The sequence below is a fragment of the Grampus griseus genome, assembly GCF_964374135.1.
Source record: "Grampus griseus genome assembly, chromosome: 14".
Classification (NCBI taxonomy): domain Eukaryota; kingdom Metazoa; phylum Chordata; class Mammalia; order Artiodactyla; family Delphinidae; genus Grampus; species Grampus griseus.
In genome coordinates this window covers 86,483,549-86,501,955 of record NC_139008.1, presented here as the reverse complement: position 1 = coordinate 86,501,955, position 18,407 = coordinate 86,483,549, and the positions used below count along the sequence as shown (strand labels likewise).

At 54.0% G+C, this 18,407-nt stretch overlaps 1 protein-coding gene across 1 annotated transcript in view; it reads right to left on the bottom strand.

Annotated features, from left to right (window-relative positions):
• The window catches only part of CDH4 (cadherin 4), a gene marked incomplete at both ends in the record, with an annotated part of 544,743 nt that extends 527,309 nt beyond the window's left edge, over window positions 1–17,434 (bottom strand). The window contains 2 exons of the mRNA XM_082671247.1: window positions 15,041–15,152; window positions 17,378–17,434. Of these exons, the coding sequence (XP_082527373.1) occupies window positions 15,041–15,152; window positions 17,378–17,434 (169 nt within the window). The remainder of the gene's footprint in view (window positions 1–15,040; window positions 15,153–17,377) is intronic.
• Window positions 17,435–18,407: the final 973 nt, after the last annotated feature.

Genomic DNA, 18,407 nt, shown 5'->3' with positions numbered 1-18,407 from the left:
ACCCGCGTGGCATTTAAGAAGGAAATAATATTTCAAAACTGAAAAGAGAGAAGTGCAGTAAGGCAACGCCTAAACAGCTGCAGGAGGGGATGCGTCCCTGATAAAATAACCACCTTTCAAAGGGAGAAAACAATGGGATTTTCTGCCCACGGAGAGGAGCAGATTTAGAGGGAGCCCCCCCCCCCCCCCCCCCCGCAGCCTCCTTATCTTGGGAGCAGCCCTTCTGCTCCCCTGGGGCTGGACGAGGTGACTAATTAGTGCCTCCTTGAAGCTGTAACCTTAGAAAGCCACTGGGGGACTTTCTATTTGCATGGCACCGAGTGACATCCTTCCAGAATCCTCCTTTTAGAACCCAACAATGGAGCATGTCTGCCAGCCCAGGGGCTGCCAGGAGGACAGAGGCCTGGCTTGAAGAGAATTCTGTCATACAGAGTGAAGTAAGTCAGAAAGAGAAAGACAAATACCGTATGCTAACACATATATATATATATGGAATTTAAGGGAAAAAAATGTCATGAAGAACCTAGGGGTAAGACAGGAATAAAGACATAGACCTACTGGAGAACGGACTTGAGGATATGGGGAGGGGGAAGAGTGAGCTGTGACAGGGCGAGAGAGAGGCATGGACATATATACACTAACAAACGTAAGGTGGATAGCTAGTGAGAAGCAGCTGCATAGCACAGGGATATCGGCTCAGTGCTTTGTGACCACCTGGAGGGGTGGGGTGGGGTGGGGTGGGGAGGGTGGGAGGGAGGGAGACGCAGGAGGGAGGAGATGTGGGAACATATGTGTATGTATAACTGATTCACTTTGTTATAAAGCAGAAACTAACACACCATTGTAAAGCAATTATACCCCAATAAAGATGTTTAAAAAAAAAAAAGAATTCTCTTCTTGGTGCCTCTTTTGTGCGGGGAGGAAAGGCCATTCATGACACAATTTTATGTTAAAGAAGGAAGCAACCAAGTCCCCTCTCTTCTGGTCTTTCTCCCTCAGCCCAGCACCCCTTCCCATCCCCGCCCACAATCAGCTGCCTGATTTAAACACAGCCTCCGAGTCCCGACCTGCCCCCCCCACCAAACCTGGCGCATTGAGGGGAGACCTGTCACCTTTCATTTTTATCTTTCAAGCGGGAAAAGGCAAAACCAAGATTCTCTTACATCGTGACAGAACCATCACGTGAGCGGCACCTCTTCCGGGGGAAAGGCACAACCTCCAGGCTGACGGTGCTGAAAAATCAAATTCCTACTTTAGGTTCACGTGGCCTCGCCCACTGTGTGAGGCTGACAGGTGAGAACCACCAGTGCTACACCAGGTGAGCACAGAGGAGTTAAACACAGACACATGACCCTCCAGGCTGAAGCCTCACGGTGGAAGATGCTGGAGCCCAGGCCTGTGGCTCCACGCCAGCCCAAGGGGAATTCAGTCCTGCTCACAAAGAAATCAGAAAGGCAGCCCCCTGGCCCCTCCCTTGCGCTGATTCAGCGAGGCTGGACGTGAGGACCGTCTTCTATCACTTAGGAAGAAGGAGCACCCCTGTCAATGGGCTGCATTTAATACAGCGGAAGATGCGGGAATCGAAGGGCACTGGGAAATTAACACACAAGGGATGATCCTTCAAGCCGGGCCCTACAAGTTTCCTCTAATTACAGGCATCTGCTCTGCCCGAGCAAACCTGCAGCCCAGGTAAAGCACAGAAGACGTGGAGAGAGGTGGGAGAGGCTCAGATGAGAAGGCTCTCCCATCGCATACCCTAGTCTATCCTGTGAAACTCTGGAAAGTTCCAGAACCTCTGTGTGCTGGAATTCCAAAAAGTGGAGACAACCCCATTCTAATTCCAGGGGCTGCAACAAAAGTCTGTCGCTGTCATCATATTTAAAATCAAAGATCTTTAGAGAAGGCTATGCTTATAGTATTTCAAATGCAAATATCCCAGGACGACCTACAAATACAGTTCAGGTTTATCAGGGTGGGGGACAGATCTTATGTCATAAAGACGCATCTGCAGTTTCTAGGACTAGAAATCCAGAGCATTTGTTAAGTGTTTAAACCAAAAATACCCCAGTGAAACACTCCCACCAGTTGGGAGACACTCTCCCTTCCAGCAAAGGTGCCACTGCTCAGCCGGAAGGAAAGACACTCGAGGTTCAGGCGGTACCCCTGCCCCTCGTCATTTTCAAAGGATACAAGACTTCAAAATGGATTTCAAAGGCCATTGCAATTTTGGCAGCATGGTAGAAAATTGACGTTTACCAGCCATTAACCTTTCAAGCACGGAACAATTTTTTTTTCTTACATGCAAGTATACCTTACACTTCTCTGCAGATAAATCCTTAAGCTGTCCAGCTCCTTAAAAGTCACTGTGAAACCTCTCTGTTCTCAAGAAAATATAGTTCTATAATTTTACGGACTTTTGATCACAATTTTATCGCCTTCAGCCCTTTGCTGGTATTCTGTTTTTATCTTAAAATGTAAGAACTAGATAAGACAAGTGGTATAATCCCTTCTTTGCATCTGAGGGAAGGTGGGAAAGAGTAAGATAACTTGAGAAAAAAGCCTCCGGCTTTAAACAGTGAGGAGCCTGCAGGATGGTGACAGCTATCTTTGGACACTCATTGCCTAATGACTCCATTAGCTCGTCACGCCCCAGCATTAAATGTGATATGACATAATCCAATCATACCCAGCCCTATTAATAAATAGCGGTTGTGAAATTATGTTCATGTGCGGCCTCCATTCCCCCGTGAGCCTACAAAGCTTTAAATGACCCTCTCCATCATTTGTTTATTCAATTTTAAAAGCATGCCTTTTGCCAAAAGGTCTCTGGCCACACGTAAGAATGTAAAGGTCAAGAAGGGAAAAAGCCCCCAAACAAAACCATAAAAAATATCAAATCAAGCTGCCGTCTAATGGAAAACTTACTGCTCCAAAGGCCAGCTCATCACATCTCAGGGGCAAGGAGGAGGAGAGTCTGGTCGTCTAACAAGAGCAGTGACCACGATGCAGGCTGGCAGACCTGATGACGGGGCCGCCGGGTCTGCACCACCCAGGCTATCAGACCCCCTGCCTCGGGGGTGCCCGGTCTCCGTGGGGGGAATTGGGGCCAAGGTGATGGACAGAACAGGGCAAGGGCAGGCCTCAGGAGGCAGGCTGCCCCACTTAAACAACTGTCCCCAAACCATCCAGAATCAGTGTCCCCTGCTTCGTAAAAGGGGGCTAATAATGCGCTCTCCTCAGAGGGTGGTGGTTGGCACCGGCAAGGTGCCTGGTGCAGGGGAAGCCTAGATCCACAGACTAGAAAACAGAACAACGGTCCTCCCAACTCCTCGGGTGGGACCGGATGCAGGCATGGGACAGGGCGCCCGTGGGAGCCTGGTACTCACCACGGGGGCTGCATGACCCAGCTCACCCAGTTTACAGTGTCCATAACCCAATGCCGTGCAAACAGCCTGACCATCAAGAGAAAGCAACGACACGGCTGATCCAGAACGTTCCAACCCGAGAGCCCTTCCGCCTCTGCTCCGGCTGCCCTGGGTCACTCTTGGGGAGATGTGTCGCATGCAGCCCGAGGGGCCAGCTGGAGCAGCACCTGGGGCCTGAGAATCCTGGTGCCCAGTGGCAGTGGTCATGGAAAGGCCAGGCCCATTCCCATGCCGGTCACTGGCCCTTGGGTTGCTTGCCCATCCCAACCCCAAAAGACAGACAGGATGGCCACAGCCACTCCCTCCCAGTTAAGACCTGGAGCCCCCTGGGATATCCAGGGCTCCCCGTCAACACAGACCCAGCAGGCAGGGCAGCTTGCAACAGTCTGGTCCCAGGAATGCAGGAGGCTACCTGCAACGCAGCCACAGACGGACAGGGACAGGGTCAGAACCTTGGAACCTGAGCTGAGCAGCTGCCTTCCTGGGGAAAGCCCGCTCACCTCTGCTTTCCGGAGAGCTAAGGGGCCAGGCAGCAAAAACGCGGCTGCTCGAGACGCGGAAACGAGACACTGGGAGCCAGAAATAATGCCTTTTTGCATTTGCAGAGTAAAGCAGTTCTGGGGAGAGAAGAGGCATATTCGATGAATGCTTTCCTTCTGGAGGGCACCCGCTCCTTCACACGCATCTCCACAGTGGCAGAGGGAGCGTGCCTTTCCTTCTGCAGCAGCAGTGGTTCAACGATACATTCCCAAATGCAGACCTTCAGGTTAACAAAATATTTACAGTGTATCTATGTGATATTATCTGAGCTATAATCCTTGTTAAAATTCCATTTGACCGGGAAGGATAATGGGAGAGAGCAAATGTTCACATACATTTTAATTCCAATGAAACTGTTCCATGTCAGGCTTTATAGTACGAGATCCTACATTTCTATACTGACGTGCCCCATTTACTGTTCTGGGGAGATGGAAACCACAGCATCCTTCCCACCGCCCACCTGAGCAGCACTTTAGGATGCTGGTTACCTCCTGGCAGAGCCCCTCATGGAAAACACACTTTCTCACGAGGGATGCTGAGCGCTGGAATTCTGAAGGTAAACGTCCTCTAGACCTGAAGCCTTCAGGCTTTAAGGAACATCAGCTTCCCTGGCAGTTGGATTAAATAGGCAGAGTCCTAGGGCACAGACCCAGGATTTCTAGTTCAGTGCGTCTGTGAGTTTCCTGGGGCTGCTGTAACAAGTGACCACAGACTTAAAAAAAAAAAAAGTATTCTCTTGAAGTTCTAGAGCCCAGAAGTCTGAAATCCAGGTCGGCAGGGCTGCACTCCCTCCACAGGCTCCAGGGGAGCATCCTTCCCACCTCTTGCAGCTCCTGGTCCCCCAGGTGTCCTTGGCTTGTGGCCTCATCACTCCAGGCTCTATTTCCATCGTCACACAGCTTCTCCCCTGTGTGTGTGTCTCCTCTTCTGTCACTTATAAAGACACTTGTCACTGGATGTAGGGCCCTGGATAATCCCGGGTGATCTCATCTCAAGATCCTTAGCTTAGTTGAACCCGCAAAGACCCTTTCTCCAAACACGGTCACAGTCACAGGTTCTGGGTTGATGTATCTTTTGGGGCCACCGTTGTCAACCACGAATTGGCCCTTGCCAGGGGCACTTGCCATCCACCTCTACAAGGGTTAAATCACATGCTGCTGCAGCTGCTGACCTTCGACACCCCCTGAAAGGAGCTCAGGGTGGAGAGCAGAGATGAGGGACTCTGTGCTCTGGGAAAAAGTGGCAGAACAGGTCTTCAGATAGTTAGATATTTTCAGGAGCCAATTTTATGAGCCCACTTCTTGTATCTCCTTGTATCTAGAAAAGCACTAAAATCCTTCACGGTGACGTCTGTTCCTCGTGACTAGCAGAAACCTTCTGCAAAAAGATATGTGTTTGACTGCATGTACTCCCCCTTCGCCAAAATCACATCTATACTGACCTTCCCCCCCACCTCTTTGGAGCGATTTCTCAGAGCTCTCTGAGATGCTGTCTCCCAGGCTATAGTCCTCATTTTGCCCCCAGTAAAACTTAACTCACGACTCTCACACTGCATTTTTTTAAAGTCGACACCATCCAACCCGCTACAGTTGGTGTGGGAGGGGACCCAGGGGCCTGCCGGGTTTAACAGTGTCCCCCAGGCAGGCAGTTCCTGGACCACACTTGGACATCCTGCCCCTCTGCAGATAAGGAAACCAAGGCCTAGAGAAGGGAGGGCCGCCCCCATTCAGCTCTTCTCCCAGGAGAACTCCCCACCCTCACTCCTCCCCTGCCCCGCTGGACGCAGAAGACTGGGACGGCAAGCTTAGCACACGTGCACAACGAGGGTCCCTCTCAGCTTTCCAGGCAGATCAACATCGAAGGTGTTCAAACACATTTGGGCAGCAAAAACCAAGCAAAATGAAACTCTTACATTTCTCCAAGTCAGACGCACACGCAAGGGTGCGCACTCCCAAAGGGGGCCGGTCCGGAAGGCGAGCCGTCCTCTCTACCTGGCTCAAGGATAAGGAGAGCGAGGCCCCCTCCTTGGACAGACATGGGGTCTGCACCCCAACCCCGGGGCTGGAACTGAATTAAACTGTATTCTAAATGGAAAGCACACCAGTTCCAGGCCAGGAAGGCCTGCGGCTTCTCCCGGGGCCTCTCCCTGGGCAGGTAAGCTCCCACCTCCAGGAGGCCCATCCTCCCACCTGACAGGCAGGGGGTGGCACTCCCCTGCCCTGCAGATATTTATCTGTCACTGAAGGCTTACCTTAAGCCTTCCTAAATCTCCACAGGAGGCAAGAAAACACAATGAAGCTAAACAAGGCGCAGTTAAAGCAGCTGGATTGGAAGCTGCTTCGGACGGGTTTTGTGGCCCCCGTCACCCTTCAGAGTCTCCAGAGTGGCAAATCCCCGTCTCAGGACCCACGAGGAAGCTGCCAACCAGAGTCCTAACTAGAGACACCGTAGGCGGGAGCTCCTAGAGTGAGGCAGGGTGGGTTGAGGGCCACGGGGGGCAGGGCTCAGAGCTGCAGCTTTGGATGCAAACCGGTCTCCCTAACCCGTCTCCCACTGGGTGACTGAATCGCCCTGGGCCTCACTTTCCTCTCCGTGAAGCGGGGGTGCCCGCATGAATCGCTGAGGGTCCACAGGAGCCGAGTGAAGAACACAGCACAATGCCCGAGACACAGCAGGTCCTCAGCAGGCGGCGGCCTGCGGGAGGCCCCAAGGACACCCATGTCCGAATCACCGAACCTGCGAGTACGTCACCTTCGTGGCAAAAGGGACTCTGCAGATGTGCTCAAGTCCAGTACCTGAGATGGGAGGTGATGCTGGACTATCGGGGGGTGGGGGGCCCAGGGTCCTCACGAGGTCCTTATGAGCAGAAGAGGCAGTCAGGGAAGGTGATGTGACCGTGGGGAGCTGCACCGGTGCTGGTGTGAAGGTAGAGGAAGGGGCCGCGAGAAAAGGACAGCAGTGGGGCCTCGAGAAGCTGCAAAGGCAGGAAACGGATTCTCCCGGGAACTTCCAGAAGGATCCAGCCTGCCCACACCTGGATGTTAGCCCAGGGGGACCCATGTTGGATGGAGTCTGATGTCCAGAAGAACAAGCTGATAAGATCGGTGTCTTTTAAGCTGCTACATTTATGGGTCACTTGTACCACACTAAGAAACGCCTACAGTCCTCAATCTAAGCAGATTCCTCCCTGGAAAAGGCAGTGTGGGAGCGGAAAGTCCTACAGCCCATACAGACCAGGTGGTCTGGGGGCGTGGCCTCTGACTGCCCTGAGCCCACAGGTGTCTTGAAGGCATTAAATGTGAGTACATATTAGCATATAATAAGTCCTCAAAGAACACCACGTGCCCCTGATGCAGGCTGGAAGGGAAAGGGCCTTTGGTAGCATACACTAGTCCAAGATAATTAAGTAGGTTTTTGTTCAGTTTTGTTCTCTTTTGTTTAAGAAAAGGAGTGGAGGTGGGGAGAGGTGGCTGAGACAGTACCAGAGGCCACCAGGAGAGGGCAGCCTAGAGCCTGGGCAAAAAGTCACCAAACTTCTTAGTTTTTAAGCAAAAAGGGAGCGTTTTTACCAGCCCGTCTTACAACATAGCACAGCCCTCTCTGAAGATTACAAGCAAAACAAGTGCCATGAGGTTTTACAAGAGCACACTTTCCACCCTTGACGGAAAGACAGTCAGCTTACAGTATTTTGTATAGTGGAATTCACTTGGAGTAAGAATTGTTTTTTAATACATGTTATTTATTTTATTTATCTTTGGCTGCACTGGGTCTTCGTTGCTGTGCGCGGACTTTTCTCTAGTTGCATCGAGTGGGGGCTACTCTTTGTTGCGGTGCGCGGGCTTCTCATTGCAGTGGCATCTCTTGTTGCAGAGCATGGGCTGTAGGCACGCGGGCTCAGTAGTTGTGGCTCACGGGCTCTAGAGCGCGGGCTTCAGTAGTTGTGGTGCACGGGCTTAGTTGCTCTGCGGCATGTGGGATCTTCCCAGACCAGGGCTCGAACCCATGTCCCCTGCATTGGCAGGTGGATTCCTAACCACTGCACCACCAGGGAAGCCCCATCGGAGTAAGAATTGCTCCTTCAAAGAGTCAGAATAACAGGAACATTCTTTGAAAAAATGAGTGCTGGCTTCCTCACTCGCTCTCAGTTTGTGGTTAGTTCTGGCATCCACCTAACCATGCTCCAAAGAAAAAGAAAGAAGGACACAAGGAAGGAAGGAGGGAAGGACCTAGAATCGGGGGCCCCTGCAAACACTGAGGACCCCAGAACCAGGCAGAAAGGACCACCTGCAGACGGAGGGCCCTCTCTCCCACGCAGCCCCCGCATACCACAGAGGTGGTGCCAGGAAGCCCGGCCTGGTCAGGTGGGCGGCCTCCTTCAGACCAGGGTTGTCAGCTCTTCTTGGGAGCCTCATCGAGGTCCCCCAGGCTCTGAGCCGCAGCGGGAGTGGTTTATGACGCTGTCCCGAGCCTCAGCCCTGCCCCCATCAAGTGTGTGCCAGGACGGCTGGCTCCTGTAGGCTTTCTCTGCTGTGTCCCCGACGTGGGCAGAGTCTGAGAGCTGAGTGAGAGTGTGGTTCTGGGACTGTCTGCCACATGCCCGGAATCGCACATTCCTGCTGGCATCGCAGAATCCTGCTCTTCTAAAACCAAGGCCAGTTTTGCCAACCCAAGGTGTCCACCAAGTTTGGACCCGCTTCAGATGGGCCCTTCCACATCAGCAACTGCAGTCAAGCACTCCTGGATAAACGGGGCCTCTGTTTGTTCCAAACGTTCAAGGTGAGAAACAATTAGCACGTCTGGATGCCTGATAATTGCCGGTTTTATGACGGTGCCCCTGAACATCTGGGGTGTCTCTTGTCCGCTCAAGTGCTCTAGAAACCATCTCCGTTCACATTACAGGGGAGATGTAAACAAGCTAAGAGCGTGGGTCTGAACATGAGGGAAAACAGAGCAAACTGCATGCATTTAGGCCAATCTCTCAACCTCCTCAATCTTCAGTTTCTGATCCAAACAATGGGAATAATTTTACCTCCCCAGAAAGGCTTTTGGGAGGATTACACGGGACGTGCGCCGAGGCTGGCACAGACCCAGCTGGGACGCAATGTTATAAGTATATAAAGTTTCACATTCCCTCATCCCAAGACTCCATTAAAATACATATTTCTGAAATGCAAAAATCTTAATCTTCAAACTGCAGCGTGCATGAGTCCGTCATCCTCACGTCTAACTGGTGTGTGTGCCTCTGAGATGAGGATTTTTATTTCATGACAGTTGACTAGAGAGGGCACAGGGGGTAGAGGGTGCTGGGGGGCGCTCCTGATCCGTGGCCTTAGGGACCCAGTGAGGAAGGACAGGCACTAGCACCTCCCTCCGGGCTGCAGGGGGAGCAACAGAAGCAGGGGCCGGGCCCGCACGCGGTGTGGTGGCCGAGGGCAGGGGCCGCAGTCCTTGGCCTGCTTTTGGTTTTAAACACAGCTATCAGGGCCCTCCATCGGCGTGAGCTTTGGCGCGTGGGCAGAGCATAAAGCAGGCTTTTCGTGCTTTATCACTGTGCTGTTCTTACCTCTTATCTGATAGAAGCCACTTTCTAAGTATATAAACTCTTTCTAAACCTCTTAACTCTGTGACCAGGCAAAATTATAGCAGGGAAAGGCTGCTGAGAAACCCAAAACAGCACTGGTCCCTGAAAAGGCAAGGCTGGCCCCAAAGACAGCCAGAGGGGTACCATGGTCTCCACCACTACCACGGGCTCCGGGTGCTCCTTTTCAGGGGACACCTGAGGTACCACCAATAGAAGGCAGTGAGGTCTGGGTGCTCAAAGGAGCCTCCTTTGGCTTCAAGAGCAAGGAAAGTCCTGGCTTAGAGCCAGTGGAAGCCACCCGCTGGGGCTCAGTCCTGCTTCACCTCCACTCAACTCCATGTCTTTGTTAAGACCAAGATTCCCAGTGCATAATCTCCTGGCTTCCTGGAAGAGGGTGGCTAAGACAGCCAGCAGAGAGTTCACATTCTGGGATGGGTGGATGAGATAGATAGCCCTGACTTAATATATGTAATGATTCAGTCATATCCTGGCCAAAGAGAAAGTCTGAAGTGTTGACTATTCATTTCGTCTGTTCAACAAATATGTACCGAGTGCCCAGACATGCTCTCTGCAATCCAGTGTGCTGGACGTGGATACTAATTTACAAAGGAGCAGAAGGCCGCTAGAGCAAGAGTAAGGCCAAGGCCCAAGAAACAAAGGATGGATAGAGGCTCAGGGCAGAGCATGAAACATGCTGTGAGCTTCCAGAGGGAAAGACAAGCACTTGCTAGCATGCACAGCTCTTGCTTTCCCAAAGGCAGGGATTGCATTTAGCTGCACGTCACAAGAAACTCGACTGTGGTGTTTTATCCTTATTTTTCTCATCTCTCAGGGGACAGTGAAAGGTCTGCAGTTTTTCAAGGATGCCACCTGAGATCCAGTTCCCGCTCCACCATCCTCACAGTCACAAGATGGCTGCTCTGCCCCAGACATCACATTCATATTCCAGGCAGGAGAAAAAGGTAAGGGCAAAAGAAAGAAGGCACGGCCAGCTGAGTCTGTTACTCTTTACCATGAAAAAAACAGCTTTCCCACAAGTCTCATCTAACAGAAAAACCTAGTCAGATCCCATTGACCAGAAAAGGGCCATATTGCCACCTTGGTGTAAAAGTCTACCAGAGGTGTGAGTATATTAAACAGGGCTCAGTGTGAGCCAACCGGATCAGGACAGAAGAGGTTTCATTAGTAAGGAAGAGTTTCTCTTAGTAAGGAAGAGGGACAGAATGGATACTGGACAGGCAACCTGCAGTGTCCAGTGATTCACAGCACACAGGGTGGCTTTGTCGTGCGTGCCATTTATTTGAACATTCCGAGCAGCTCCCGCTTATCTGTGAGTTGACGGAGGGGACTCAGAAACACCACAGTGTCAGCATTTTCCGGCTTATTCATGACTTCACTTGACAACACTGGTTGCACACCCACGGCCCCACAAGGCAGGCATGACACTGGGTGATAGGTGTGCAGTCAGACTCGCTCAGCGTCTGGTCCATGCATCTAGCGACACCTTCCACCCTGGCAAGAGTGTTACCTGTCTTCACAGAGGAGGGTAAAGAGGCTATTTTCAACATACTTGTAAAGACAAGATAGCGGTACTTCTGGCCACAGTCATTACATTGTGGCGATTTCTTAGATGCCGATTCCAGACCCCTGCGTGCATTTGGTCTCTCCTCAACCATCCCTCCCTCTGTGTGACTTGATACACAAATGAGCCATTCGTTCTACAAGGCATTCCCTGTTACTCTGCTTTGGGTAGGGTGCTGGAAGGTGGGGAAACCTTTATGTGGCAGACACTGATGCTTGTCTCCTCGGTACCCATTCCTCCCGTCTTCCTTCCTAAGATGCCCAACTCTGCTCCAAGTAGCAATTTACTCATCTACCAGGTGATGGATCATAACAGGTCTAAGTCAGATTGTGCAATTCTCTGCTTCCCAGCCTCCCCACCTCTTTCCACCGGGAGTGCAATGTGACCTAGTCCTTGCCAGTGAGAACTTCAGCAAGGGTTCTGAGAAAGTGTTTGTTTTTCTGATACAGGGAAGAGATGAAGATGGTGCTACTACTCCCTCCTTTTTCTAGCTTGCTGTGAACTCAGATGCAATGCCTGGAGCCACAGCAGCCAGTTTACAATGATCAGGCAATACACTGACAAACTAAAGATGGTAGAACGATAAGAATAAAGATTAGGCATGACATGGTGCCACTGACCTGATCAGTCCTTGACTACCTATCTCTTCACGGTTATGTGAGAAAAATTAAACCCCATTCATTTAAGATTCTGTTAATTGGGTTTTATCCTGTTGGCCCAGAACATTCTAAATGTTAAACCAGAGTGACGGGGCTGCTGCCCTCATGAACCTTACAGTTTAAGTAAGAAAGATGATTGACCAGATAATATAAATTCTCCAATGAGAAAGCAAAGTGTGGTCAAGGGCACAAGATGGTCATAAACTCACTGGGATATGGGAGAGGGAAGGCTTTTCTGAGGCAGTCTCAGTAAATGAAGTCATCAGAAACAAAGCACCTCTTTCTGTATTCTCTGAACTCGTGGGGCAATGTCCAGACCCCACTTCCCCTGCCCTGGCAGACAACATTTTCACACACATCACCCTCTTCTCCAGGAGCGAGGACAGATACGACCCATCCGTGCTGGTTTCCCACAAAGCCGCCCCTCAATCTCCCATCCTTGTGGGGTTTTACCTTGAAGCTGTTCTGGGTTTTCGCAGAACTCTGCCCGCCATGAGAGAGCGATGCAGGTCAGCGCATCAGCTGCAGCCTCGGGCCGGGCTGACCGTTAATTATTAACGAAGCCGAGAAAAAGACACCAGCTTAGCCACTACCCAGTGCTAAACTATGGTGTAGAGAACGCTCTGTTGTCACGTAAGGAAAAGGGCTCCACCATCCTATTTTAGACATTACCATGCACCAGTGATCGTGGCCATCAGTGAATGATCCTGGAAACAAACCACGGGGTAACAGCGTGTGCAGTTACATTCGAGTGCTCGCCAGGAGGAGCACAGACGGGAAACGCAACGCGGAGGGGATCTAGGAACTACAGATCAGCTAAACAAACACTCCAGAGGGCGTACGTAGCGGTTCTGCCCGCCATTCAAAAGGATCCCAATACCATAGTATCTGCTACCCTACTGGGGAAAACGGTTTTAAGGCTAATTAGCGTGAAATTTTTTGAATGCAAATGCTTTTTCATTTAGACATAAAACAAAATGCCACAACATTTCTTCCATCCATTTATCATCAACAAGTTAATTACTGTGTAACAAATCTCTCCTTCTGGAGCCTGGATGTTTGGGGCTACTCCGGCAAAGAGAAGGAACCGCAAAGCAGTCATTAACGGCTTACGGCGCATTTAGAATAAAACGGGGACTCTGTGAAGCTTTGCTTGTCAAATTAAGGTTAAGCTCTCTCCGCTGGCATAACTCAATTGTAAGTAGTCATTACTTATTTAACTTGATTCCTACCAGGATAACAGAAATATTGGGCCACTTATTTATTTTCGACACATGCATCTTCACTGGGGTCCTGTCGTTTGCAAAGTTTTCTACATAAACAGAGGTTTTTATCTGCCGTGGCTTGAGTGTATGCAGTGGTAGCTTTTGCCTCCATATGTGTAAAATTATTTCTAAGGCAAAACCTCTCTGTCCCTGAGAACACAGAGGGAGTGGCACACGCAGGTGAGGGAGATACTCTGTGATTTCCCCCTCAACCAGGTTTGGGTTGGGCCTCATCGTGGGTATAAGTAAGTGAAGAGAATATGAGTCTTGCATCCACACAGTCCGTGAGCTGGTCCAAGTTCACGTACGATGATGGACTCCTGGGGCATACGGGGCAGGCCAGCATCCAGCCAGCGACCAAGGCTTCCCCATCACATGGGCTAGGAGCAGAGGGCAGGTCAGCCTGGACCCGCACGGTCCACCAGGAGAGAGAGGAGATGCTAGCTGGAAATCTTACATTTTATTAAGAAAAGTAAGAGAATCATCTGTCATTCTCTTCCATAGTAGGTAGCATCTGCTGTTACAAAAATAGAGGTACTTTTTCTTAAATTCCTGAGTAAAATTGATATGCCAAGATCTTAAGTTTAGCTGCATATTGGGGAGGTGGCAAGGATGCCAGCCTCAGGACACACAAACAGCAGGACCGCAGTTAGCCGCCCCTGATTTGCACTGAGAGTGAGAGAGTCTTCCGGGCCTTCTCTGTGCACACACAGGGATTCTCATAAACCCACAGATCCTGAAAGGCGGTCTAAAATGACACACACTGTGCAATTAACAAAGCATCTCTTGAAAACTCTTACCATAGATGCTCCCTCCCACAGCTACCCAGCCCGCTTCCAGGCCAACTGCCAAGAGGTTGGGTTTTTTTGTTGCTGTTTTTTGTTTTTTGATAATCAATGCAAGAGTCAATAGTATCACACCCCTATATTAATAGTCGACTCAGATGACAACAAATAAGTTAGAAAAGCTGGACTCGGTGCAAAGTAAGATCCTGATTCACATAACCAGGCACACACAGTAGGTCAACGAGCTGTCTCCACAGACAGGATGTGAAGAATCAACCAACTCTGTGAGCGTTCCCCCGCACACGAAGGATCTGCTGTCAGTGCTCGTGGCGGGGACGCCGTATTCCCTAAAACAGAAAACTGGGCAGGAAGTCAGCAGCCTGAGCATGATTTTGCCCTGAATATTGAAACTTAGCTTTGATGCTTCCACTAAAGTTTGTTCCCTCCATCACTTTGGAATCGGCTAAACGCAGCCGCTTCTGGGAAGCCGATGCGGGGAGGGAAGGCACGCGCCGAGGTGTCTGTGGTGCCAATTTGAAACCTCAAGGAAGAAAGAACTGATTTATTTCCCCTCCCATGCAAATAAAGGTTAGTTAGTTTGTCTTGAGAGGGAAACAGGTCGATATGCAGAATGATCTATTGTCATTTGAGCTCTGAAGCTGCCTCCGACTTCCCCATCACAAATGTGGATATCGTGCTGCGGTTACAATAAAGCTAACCGGCAGCCGCCTCCTGCACGTGTGCTTCCGTGCTGTCAGTGGGACAGTAACGAGAACTCACGGCACATTTGCGAACAGAACGTCTGTGGGCTTATTTACTGCGTCCCCAACAACATCGTCTGCTTTATCATGCATTTCAAAGCAGGGATAATTTGAGAATCCAGAATTTCATACACAAAAATACTTGGTAAGAAGGTCTCTCTCTCTGCACATTATTTGGGTGACGCTACATCCGAATTCCAGTTTGTTGCCCAGGAAATGATTCACCTCACTCAAAAATGACAGGGATTCTGAATCATTCACCTGTGCTGCAAAAGGCCTTTTAGGTCTACCGAGCTGCACCTCCACTGACCTCTCCACCATTTTTTTTTTTTTTTTTTGCAAAGAGCCTGGCTCAAAGCCAGCCGAGCCTCTTTTTCTGTGGGTGGTAATGTTTCCCTAATCCAGAGCATGGTATGCCATTTCATTTACATGTCTGCCTTACCTTTGAGGACCTTCTCTCCTTCCAGAATATTTTGGGAGATTAATGCCGTGTAATCTTCTTCAGAGAATCCAGCTTTGCAGGTCTCCCTGGCTGTAAGATCTCCATTGTGGGCCTGAGAACAAAAACAAGAGAGGTCAGAAAAAACACAGGTTCACAGAAATTGCATCCAACCCACGTTTAGTCGGGCCTCCTGCATGCAAGGTCTCCAGCTATGACAAGCCTTGGTCCACCAGAGCCTCCTCCCAGACATAATCTGGGGTCTGCCCCTGTGGTCTCCACGTTGGCCGGGGACAGGGGGCATGCAGCAGGGAGGGAGGGCCGGCGGATGGCGAGGCTGAGGGCCTGTCAGGGCCTCACCCACACGTGGCATAAGGGAAGGTCTGAGGACTGTCCAGCAGCAGAGCCAGGAGTTAGCAAATGCAGACACAGAGGAGGGGCGGCCAAGGGAGCAGGCTCCTGCCCGGGCCGTGTCACCCTCCCACCCCAGTGCTCAGGCTTGGGCCGAGGTGGGCCAGCAGGCCTTCTCCTCCCTGTGGTGGCCAGGAGGAAGGAGAGGGGCAGGGCAGGAAAGGAGATTCTCCAAGACTCAGCTCCACCTCGGAGCTTGGCTCTCGGGGAGGCTGCAGGGAGGCGGCCGAGGCTTCCGCCCACCCTCCAGTCCTACCCCTCCACTTCTTGGACGCTTGTCCACTTTTGGAGCCCTCATCTCCAGCCTAACCAGGCCAGAGCTTCCCTAACTGACCAAAGAAGGTGGGTGTCCTCCTGTCCTGTCCCCCGGCGCACCCTGGGCTATCCTGCCCAGTGTGAGGTCTAGAACCCTGATCGCTGGGAGGGCAGGGAAGTGTGGAGGTGGGCGAAGAGCCCCTCCCAGGCTGCGGGGAGTGGCAGCTAGGTCAGCTGCGTAGGGATGGGGAACGGAGGGAGAGGCTGCATGTGCGACGGGAAGCCAGCCCCGCGTCAGAAGAAGGAGCGCCACAGCTCCCGGCTCCGCAGCGAGCGCAGGAGCAGGGGCGCAGCCCGAGCCCCGCAGTCGCGCCTTCGCGGGGCCACCAAGCGGAACGCACCTCCCCGCCTCCTCCAGGCTTGCGCGCCGACGCCCGCCCGTCCTCGGCACCGGAGGCTGCCCCAGTCCGCAGCTCCCGGGACCCCGACGCCGGCCTGGGCGCGGCGCCCCCATCAAAAATCACCAAGGGGAGGCAGGGCAGGGCGCAGGGTCACTTCTCGGGTAAAGCTCCGCACCGCGGCTCCGTGCCTCGAGAACGAAGCTCCAAATACGAACGAAGCCCGGGGATACCTAACTCGCCCAGGAAAGTTTCCACCTGCCCGGGCGTGGGTCGAGCGCACCGAAGCGCCCGGAGCCTCAGTGGCGGGCCTCCGGCCGCGGGCACTTGTTTATTTCCGAGGTTACAACAGCGAGGCCCTGGAGGAGCAGCGAGGCCGATCGGCCACGAGAGGGGGTTCCTGCAATTCTCGCGGCCCCGCTGCCTTACCCCAGGGGCGCCCCCCGGCGCAGCCTGCACGCTGCCCTCGGGACCTGCACCCTGCAGGCGCAGCGCAGGGCTGGGGACAGAGCTCGCGGGGCTCCGCAGGAAGAAGGCGGGTGCCCGGACCGTGCTCCCCGGTGCACCTCACCATGCTCCTGCCTGGCGCCTGGCTCTCCGGCCCCGCTCCGAGCCGCGAGGGCCCCGCCGAACACTGGCTGCAGCAGGCGCCGCGGGAAGTCCGCAGCGAGAATGCCCCTCGGTCCACATCCGCCGCCCACCAGCAGCGGCGGTCCCTGCCAGCACCCAGAGAACGAGGACGGATGCGGCGCCGCGCAGGGAGCACCGGCCCCCAGCAGGGGCGGCCAGAGCCGGTGTCCCCAACACCCTGATTTCCGGCCGGCCGCCGCCAGCTCCCCTCGTTCTCAGCCCTGGCCCGGGCTGGGCTCGCCAACTCCGGAGGAGCGCGGCGAGAGGGCGACGGAGGGCTCGCCGGCTCCGCCAGCGGGCAGCCTGCCCCAGCGCGGGAGAGCCAAGCTCCGGGGCAGCGGCCGCGGACCTGGGGTGGCTGAGGGATGCTCGGCGGGTCCGCTTCGGGCAGAGCTCCCCGCGTCCCGCACTCCGCAACGCACCGCCGCTCCCCGCTGACCCGGCGGCTCCTCGCTCCTGCCGACCGCAGGCGGCTCCGCGGAGCGCGGGAGCCGGCTGGATGCAGCGGTGCGCGCGCCGGGGACGCCCGGCGCGGGCCGGGGAAGCCCGGGAAAGCCCCGCCGGGCGAGTGCGCGCCCCGCCGGCTCCGGGGGCGGCCCCGCGCTGCCTGGGCTGCCGAGCGGCCCGGACGCGAGGCGCAACTTACCCGGAGCGCGCCGGAGAGCGAGAGCAGCACGAGGAGCACGCCGGAGCCCACGGTCATCTTCCCCGCCGCGCCGCGCCGCGCCCCGGCGCCCGCCCGATGCCTGGCGCCCGGAGCCCGTTCCCCGCCGCCGCCCCGATAGCGCCGCTCCGATCGCGGCCGCCGCCGCTCAAGCGGGCCCAGCTCCTGCAGCCAGGCTGCGCCGCCGCGACTGCCGCCCGGCTCCGGGAGCGAGGCCAAGTCCGGCCGGCGGCGGGCTCCCTCGGGCGGGTGCGTCCGCCGGCCTCTCAGCCGCCCGCGCCTCTGTTCCGCGCGTTCGGAACTGCAGGTGAAGCCGCGCGGCGGCCCCGCCGAGGCCCCGCCCCGCCGCCCGGCCCCTGCGCTCGCTCGGCCTGACGCGGGCCTTAAAGGCGCCGCGCTCTCCGCGCCGCACCCGCGCACCCCGCGTCCCCGCCCAGCCGCCGCGCCCCACCTTACCACTCGGCCCGGACAGGGCATCTGGAACCCGGGTCAGCCGAAGGGGCCGAGGACACAAAGTCTACTGGGGAAAAAGGGGCGGGGGGAGCTGTGAGGTCTGAACAAGGGATGGTGGTCCCAGATCCCAAACTATGGGTGCGCCTTGGGGATGGGGAGACCCTGATGCCTTAGTCCAGATCCCTGCCTGGGCCCACAGTGGGGGTAGGCACCCCCATCTGTCCTGTATGCTTCAGGTGTCTTCCCACTAACTCTCCTGTCCCAGGCCCACCTCCTGGCCTTGCGTATCTTTGGGGCTCCCAGGAATTAGCCCCGAGAGACCAGCCGATTAGGAAAGCGGAAAGCGCAGAGAGAGGGCCTGCAGGCTGCATGGACACCCAGGGTGAGGGAAAGCTCCAGGTCTGGGCCCTGGCTGTGGTGGACCCTTAAGGACCAAGGAAGGGGCTAATTCCTGTTTGTGCATCAAAATACACTGTTAGGCCTGAGAAGCGAAGAAAGAATTTAGAGGCCCCAGGAAGAAAAGGCAGAAACTCCCCCGCAGAAGAGCGGGCAGGAGCGC